Source organism: Rhamphochromis sp. 'chilingali', assembly GCF_963969265.1.
Source record: "Rhamphochromis sp. 'chilingali' genome assembly, chromosome: 22".
Classification (NCBI taxonomy): domain Eukaryota; kingdom Metazoa; phylum Chordata; class Actinopteri; order Cichliformes; family Cichlidae; genus Rhamphochromis; species Rhamphochromis sp. 'chilingali'.
The window spans coordinates 17,570,595-17,578,856 of NC_137950.1; the positions used below are offsets into that span (position 1 = coordinate 17,570,595).

At 42.4% G+C, this 8,262-nt stretch overlaps 1 protein-coding gene across 2 annotated transcripts in view; it reads left to right on the forward strand.

Moving 5' to 3' along the window:
• Positions 1–7,815, forward strand: part of afap1l2 (actin filament associated protein 1-like 2) — a 46,410-nt gene extending 38,595 nt beyond the window's left edge. For both annotated transcript variants that reach the window (XM_080873728.1, XM_080873729.1), the window contains exons 9-19: positions 29–113; positions 229–333; positions 3,440–3,651; positions 4,805–4,950; positions 5,618–5,729; positions 5,844–6,098; positions 6,193–6,490; positions 6,817–6,990; positions 7,067–7,254; positions 7,382–7,582; positions 7,678–7,815. In XM_080873728.1, the coding sequence (XP_080729854.1) occupies positions 29–113; positions 229–333; positions 3,440–3,651; positions 4,805–4,950; positions 5,618–5,729; positions 5,844–6,098; positions 6,193–6,490; positions 6,817–6,990; positions 7,067–7,254; positions 7,382–7,582; positions 7,678–7,704 (1,803 nt within the window). In that variant the 3' untranslated portion in view covers positions 7,705–7,815. The remainder of the gene's footprint in view (positions 1–28; positions 114–228; positions 334–3,439; positions 3,652–4,804; positions 4,951–5,617; positions 5,730–5,843; positions 6,099–6,192; positions 6,491–6,816; positions 6,991–7,066; positions 7,255–7,381; positions 7,583–7,677) is intronic.
• The last annotated feature ends 447 nt before the right edge of the window (positions 7,816–8,262 follow it).

The following is an 8,262-nucleotide window of genomic DNA, read 5'->3' on the forward strand; positions in this document are numbered from 1 at the left end:
TGACTAAAATATAGCCATGAATCCACAGGGAGAGCTGAGTGAGAGATACTCTGTGGCTTCAGAGAGTGGCAGCAGCACAGACAGCCATGCTGAAACGCCAGAAAGCAAAGATGGTAAGCTCCTCTGTGGGGTTTTAGCTTTTATCTGCTGTGCTCCACATGTTCAAGGAGAGGGTGTAAAAAGAAAAAAATAGTCAATTTGTCGTCCTTCTCCTCCTCTTTTCCACAGTGAAGAAAAAATATGGAGCAGGTTTAATGTTCAGCAACCTGATGAACATCGGCAAGAAAAAACCCTCCGCACTCGAGAGCCCAGAGAAATGTGTCGACACCTCAGGTTCGCAAAAATCTACTTAACTTCAAAGTTCAAAGTTTGCTGCTTTTAATTGCAGGATGGCATTCATACTGGCATGAGAGGTCTAATGAAGGTCTAAGGCAAGGGAGTCAAACATAAGGCCCAGGGGCCAGAATCGGCCCAGCAAAGACTCCAGTCTGGCCAACTGGATGCCTTTTTGAAAATGTGAAGTAGGGCATAAATTATTGGGCTTTTAAATGTATTTTTAACAAGTTTTGCAGCTTTACCTGTTAAAAAAGACCTTTCTCATAGCCATTCCTGCTACATCAAAGTAATTAAGTAAGAAATTACAGTTACAATTAAATAACAGAAAAGTTCCTGTTTTTTCAAGATTGCCTATAAAAATGTAAAAAAGGTAAAAAGGACATTTTCTGTGAATTAACAGAAACTCTCTAATCCGGTTATTTTTAAAATTTACACTCAGAGTCATGCTGAACAGTTTCTTTCATTTACTCCAGCAGCAGAAAAAACTACGACCTATTGTTGAAATTACACTTCTTTTTTCTTTTATTTGGATATCTCAATGATTAAAAGTGTAGTTAAATTTCTGCACACTGACAGAAAGGGGAGTTTCACTGGTCCAGCCTTCTTAGGATCAAAGTGAGTCATAAAAGACTTGTAATCTAAAATGAGCTTGACATCCCCGGTCGAAGGTAAATATATCGTAGTAGTAACATTTATTACCCTTTCAATAATTCCATTTATATCTCATGATAAATGTAAGATGAATGCAAGCACAACGACAAAGACATTGCTGTTGGAGACATTACAGACACTTGTGATTGAATTGCATGACAGATTTTGCCCCTTGTAGTAATTTACACATTCGCCCAACAAGCAAAAGATCACCAGTTTTCCAAGAGGAGACAAAGATCCCTTTGTGTTTGTGTCAGGAAGGACAGCTGATGTAAAAACTCAAAGTATAAAACACGTGAATAAGGAAGTAGAGAAAAGTAGTTTTTTTAGTGTCTTTAAGTAACGTCCTCACTAAAAGCTACCTGTTGATGCGCCCACTTTCATTTTCTTGGTGTTTAACTAACGAAACCTAGCATGACACCAACTCATCCACAATATCCATAACATTTCATTCACCTCCTACATCGTTCCCTCGCTCACCTGGAGACCGCTGGAAGCACTGTGAGAATCATGTTCTTTGATTTCTCCAGTGCCTTCAACACTATTCTTCCCTCGGTTCTGAAGGACAAGCTGGAGAACTCTGGAGTGGACCATCACCTCACTACCTGGATTTTGGACTACCTCACCGACCGACCACAGTATGTGAGGACTCAGGGCTGTGTGTCGGACAGGGTCGTCTGCAGTACGGGGGCCCCACAGGGAACGGTTCTGGCTCCGTTCCTCTTCACCATCTACACTGCAGACTTCTCCCACAATTCCACCCAGTGCTTCCTGCAGAAGTTCTCTGATGACTCTGCAATAGTCGGCCTCATCACTGATGGGGACGACAAGGAGTACAGAGGACTGACTCAAGACTTTGTGGACTGGTGCCAGCTGAACTACCTCCAGATCAACGCCAGTAAAACCAAGGAGCTGGTGGTAGACTTCCGCAGGCACAAGCATTCTCCACTGCAACCACTGAACATCCAGGGTATGGACATTGAGGCTGTGGACAGCTACAGGTACCTTGGTGTTCATCTGAACAACAGACTGGACTGGACTCATAACTCAGACGCCCTCTACAGGAAAGGGCAGAGCAGGCTGTACCTGCTGCGGAGACTCAGGTCGTTTGGGGTGGAGGGCCCACTCCTGAAGACCTTCTATGACTCTGTGGTGGCTTCTGCTATCTTTTATGGTGTGGTCTGCTGGGGCGGCAGCATCTCTGCTGGGGACAGGAAGAGACTGAACAGGGTGATCCGAAGGGCCAGCTCTGTTCTAGGATGCCCTCTGGACCCAGTGGAGGTGGTGAGTGACGGGAGAATGGCGGCTAAGCTGTCATCCCTGTTGGACAACGTCTCCCACCCCATGCAGCAGACTGTGACAGCACTGAGCAGCTCCTTCAGTGGGAGACTGCGGCACCCACGGTGTGGGACGGAGAGATTTCGCAGGTCTTTCCTCCCCACTGCTGTCAGACTCCACAACAAAGACTTTAACTGAACAAACACACACATCCACACATGTGCAATAACACTAAGTGCAATAATCTTTTCTGGCATCGTTGTATTTTTACTCAGTTGTATACAGCATTCGTATTCTATTTTTATCTTATTGTATATTTTTTATTCTATTTTATTCTACTGTATATAGTATATTATTTTATTCTATTCTGTACAGTTGTGTACTGTATTTATTCTTATTGTATTCTAATTTTTGCGTCATAACTTTTGCACTGTCCACTTCCTGCTGTGACAAAACAAATTTCCCACGTGTGGGACTAATAAAGGTTATCTTATCTTATCTTATCTTATTTTCAAATTAACACTCATTGCATCATCAGATAAGTCCTACATTTGCTAGTACAGCAAGTAAATAAAACTGGAGATATGACACTCCCCTGTGGGCTCCTGGTGGTAATAATAGCACCATGCACTCCAGCACCGTCCGTCAAAAAGGTCTCAACCCACCTCATGATTGGGCTGGCATAGCACCTGCATATCATTTTGGTTGGTCCAGATAACATTAGATTGTATGCAAGACATACAAAAAAGCACCGTCTCTGTTTCTTCCCTGTGTTATATGCAAAATAAAGCAGTTTGTTTTGAACCTCACTGTGAACATGGTCTAATGATGTTCTGTCAAAACTCCTCATTGTAATATATGTTAGTGCTACTGGATTATAATCATTTAGTCCATAATGATATGCACCCTCTATGGCAGACTGTTGGTTTTCAGCAACAAACAAGATTATATGACAGCAATTTGTAAGCACTGGTTTAAGTAAGAACCAGTATGAATTGTGAGGTTTATCACATCAAGCAAGCATATATTTCTTTCAGTCAAGTGGAATTACCTTAAAGCCACGCAGTGTAAGTTTCTGCGACTTCAGTATTTGTTTTCTTTGCACAGTATTAATTTCTAAGAGAAGTAAAAAAGGAAACTTCATATTTATGTTTTCTCCTCCATCCTCTTTCAGGCTACCTCAATGTACTGGTGAACAGTCAGTGGCGGACCTGCTGGTGTCTTATAAAGAATGGACAGCTGTGGTTTTACCAAGACAAGGGCAAGAACAAAGTAACCCAACCTGCTGTGTCTCTAGAGGGCTGCAATGTTTTGCCTGACCCCAGCCCAGAGCACCTATACTCCTTTCGGATTGACATGGATGGCACACAGATGGCAACTCTAGAGGTAGATTACCGCTTTATGTTCTCTACATTTAAATGTTTGTAGGGGGGTTAGATTGGTGAGAAAATGCTGGAGGCTTTGTTATCATGCAAAATAAATACTTTGCACTGGGTGGAAACCCAACCACGCAGGTTTCAGTTAGTCAGGAGTGGAACAGCGGTGTGCTGCAAGCTCAAAGCGCTACTTAACCAAAGCTTATTGAAAATAGACCATGATATCGCATGTACACACAGCATGTTTCCTGTCTGCAGCTCATGCTTGCCTCAGATGAGAGCTTACTTTGGGCTTACTGCTTAGCTCTAAGCGGTGGGCTCAAATGTCTGGCAGGATTTAAATGTGTGGAAAAAAGCAAATACCGAGTCAGCAAAATGAGAAAAGATGCACAGCTGCTTCTTGGAACCCTCAACAAACATGTCCTCATCTGAAACTCACTTTCTGCTGACATCAGACAGCATATGTAATATATGTGCGCACACAAGGGTGGTCTGGGAGCTTGAATGGGTGTGGGTGCATGTGTACATATGCAAGTGTGCGTCTTTGTGTAAAGGGTGTGGATGTACTGGGCTTTTGGGGGACTAATGCTACACCCTTTTTCATTAAGCTTCCAGTACCACCCAGCTGCAGTGCATGTTTGGTCAATGGAATTCAATGTTTAGTCTTCTGGGATGTGTTCTGTTTTTTTCCTTCTTGTCATAAGGTTAACATTAAAACTATTTTAATTCAAATAAATATGCGACGTCAAACCATTATGTAATATGTGTAATAGTTAACCTTCTAATTTAGACAAGCTGTTTGAATCTTCCAAAATAATAAAAGGCAGTAAACACATCGTGTCATATCAGGTTGTTTTACGTGCCTCAATCTCAATCTTACTTATTTAATAGAGAATTCTTAAGAAGCAGTTTGATCCAAAATACCAAATCCGAGAAACAGCTCTTTCCTCTTATATTTTTCTAGTTAAGTCTAACAGCTCGGCTTGTACGGTTCATTTCTTAAAGTTTAGTTCAGAGAACCGCTGCTTGGAAATGGTGCTGTAGCAATCATTTCATTAATTAAAAATGGCATCCAAATTAAACTCTGAGAATTTAAAAACATGATGTTGCAAGTGCATGGTTTACAGTGAATGCTTGTCCTTTTCTTTTCCATCACCTCCCAGGCTAAGACATCAGCAGATATGGGTCACTGGCTGGGACTCTTGCTGTCACAGACGGGAAGCAAAACAGATCCAGAGGAGCTGACATACGACTATGTCAATGCTGAGAGGATCTCCACTATTGTCAATGCTGCGAGGACTTCCTTATAGTAAGTTATTCGCTTTTGTTCACCTCAATATGCAGATTTCCAGCTCCATATCTTATTCTTGGACTTTAGTAGAGTGGTTCTGCGTCATTCACAGTTTGAAATAATCCTCATTTATCACGCATTGATCTTTGGTCCAACTTTGCTTTAAATGGACCGGTGCTTAAACGCCGCATTTCTAGTCTATTTGAGCACTCAAAGCACTTTTTTACTACAAGAGTCATTCACCCATTCACACATATGTGCTTTATTCTATGCCAAATCACCTTTAATCTAACATAACACACTCACACTTCAATGGATGCATCAAGGGAAACTTTTATTCCCCGAGGACGACATGCAGAATAGAGGAGCCAGAGGTCAAACCACCAACCTTATGATTGGTACACGGCTTGCTCTATCTTTCAAGCCACAGCCACTGCTTTAAAACTGTCTTTCTTCCGATTGGTCAGTCCTCACAAACAAAACATTTGAACTGCAGCTGCTGTGTTCACAGCCAGAACAGTGCCTCAGATGACCAAAATAATATAACATCCCCTCTCTTTGACATCATCCAGATAGAAGAGTATATAAAGCTGTCTAAATGCCGGTGTTTTAAGCAGTCTGAAGTCTGAGCTTTTGGAGAGGACTACCACTGCACAAGGTTATTTGTTTTTGTGTGTCTTTCTAGCTTGATGCAGAGGAGGTATTCAGAGCCAAACACCTACATAGACACCCTACCTTCTATTTCTCACAACTCTGATGATCTGTACGATGATGTGGCCTCTATAGCTGACCCAGAGGTACGCTGTCACGAAACCCGATGCAATGTTTTGAGATTTTAACTTTCAGTTTAATATTGACTCAGTCATCTGGCCACAAGCCATCTCCTAATTTCCTCCTCTCGTGTCATACAGGATGCTGAGGAGAATAGCCAGACAAACTGCGAGGGCAACAATCTCCAGAAAGACAATGAAACATGCTCACAAGACAATACCAAGGGCCCACAGGGTACAGAACAAGACTCTGAAAACAGGATTTACCTAGACCTCGTCCCTGTGCGCTCTTTCCTTCATACATCCTCTGGAGGGAAACTTTCCCCTAAAGAAGCTTCGAGACATTCCCTAATACCAGCAGATGACAAGAAGGACTCCTCTTCTCAAGTTAAAGAGGTAGGAAATTAGAGTTTATTGACAACCTCAAACCTTTCTCTAGAAAATATTTTTTACTTTCTACATTAATAATTTGCACATCATTTGGTTGCAGGGGACGTCGACTAACAATACTGAGCCAGATTCAATGCCCGCATTAAATGGGACAAACTTAGCCTCTGCTACCAGCAAACCAGAACAAGAACGAGCCCAGACTCCCACTCCATCACAGCCACAAACTCAACCAGTCAAGACCTCAACCCAGAGCCAAGAGACCACTAAGAAGACCAGCCTGGGAATCACACAGGCCTTCAATTCCTTTGGTGGACAAATCCACAAGGGTCCAACATCTCACACTGCTGCTGTGCATCCTCACAGCCCACAACCTGCAAGGCCCAAGGCACATACTATAGGTCAGGACAAATGGGGCAGTGGGTTTGCTGAGTTCTGTATATATAAAAAAGATATAGCAAGCATGCTCTTCATTTTAATATCACCACACTCACCTTTTTACAGATATATTCAACAACTTTTCATCATGAAGCAGATATGTTAGAAGTACTTATTACTTTCCTTGACACCTGCTTCCTATTCTGTACTATTACATAACCATGGCTCCCTCTAGTGACAGCCTGCATCTTCTACAGTTAAAAGCACAGCTTAAGATCTGGGCAAGTTTGGGGGTTTTACGGATATTAAATCTCTATGTCCTCTAAAATTATAAATGCTCAATTACCAGGATGCCCCGGTGCAGTTGAGATAAAGCTGGGCAAGAACCGCACAGAGGCAGACATGCGGCGTTACATCGAGGAGCGTGATCGCCTGGAGAAAGAGAGGGAGGAGGTGAAAATCAGTCTGGCAAACCTCAAGAAAGAGAAGAGGGAAACCAAAGAGGAGCTCAGCACCTGCCAAGGTACACCTGCAGTGTCTGTATGACTCAAAGATTTGCACTGATCACATGGGAACTGACAGCAGTTTGTTGTCCTCAGATCCCAAGCAGCAGGCCTCATTGGAAGCCCGTCTGAAGCAGAAGGAGGAGGCGTGCCGAGAGGCAGAGCAGCACAGGGTGGAGGTGGAGCTACAGTTGGTAGAAGTGAAGGAAAGTCTGAAGAAAGTGGAGTCAGGGCCCTTCACGCTGGGAACCACACTGGACAGCAGCCTCCAGGACACGCCGATGGTTAGTGTGCTGGCTGTCTTTCAATACACCTCAGAATCCATCTGCTAAATGTTTTCTGTGTTTTTCAAATCAGTGCGTGATGCTTGAAATGTGAACCTTAACCATCTCGCTGCTGTTTTACCCTCAGCCTAAAGCATCAACGATAGGCTCTCCCCAGGTATCGTCATCGTCGTCGTCGTCGTCGTTATTGTCACCATCATCTTCTTCCCAACCCTCCAGCAGCAACGTTAACGCAGATTCAGTTTCCCCGGTCAATTCTGCGTCTGCTCTTAAAGGCAGACCCACCTCCATGATGACCACAAAAGGCAACGTCCTACAGAAAGCTAAGGTGAGATTCTTATTTACACAGAAAGCATCAATGTCAGTATCCTATCTTGAAAGAAATATTATAATTGGTAGGTCTATTTCTTTTTATATTCATAGGAATGGGAAAAGAAATCAACAACCTAAGGAAATCTTCATTGACCTTTGAAATTCAGAAGTTTATGTTGGTCTAGTCGCCCGTCACCACATTCTGACCCACCGAATGAGCAGACATTTTAATCAAGAACCTCCCTTCCCTTGGCCCTTCAACCAAACCATCACTTTGTCAAGACTATAATGAGCCACAGAGGCACACTTCGTGTTCTTGGATACCACTGGATTTAATCTTAAATTCAATGACTTTTTAAAGTTTGTTTCTATTTGCAAAGGGAGGAAAGTGATGAAGTAGCATTTTGGCCAGTGTAAGAAATGCATTAATGCTACGTTTAAACTTTGAAACGTTGAAATTAAAAACCACTGAAGTACGAGACAGAGGCCCCCTTACTAAATCAGCCGCTCTGTACACAGATTGTAGCTTGGTTCATATATGCTGGTAGCCAAGATGTAAATATATTTACACCATTATTCAGCCTTTGGGCTTGTATTGCTAGCTAAAAATGCACTTTTTATTCAAATAAAAATATACTGACAAAAATATGGGTTGATTTTTTTTTTTTTTTTTTAAATGTATCATTTTGCTATAAC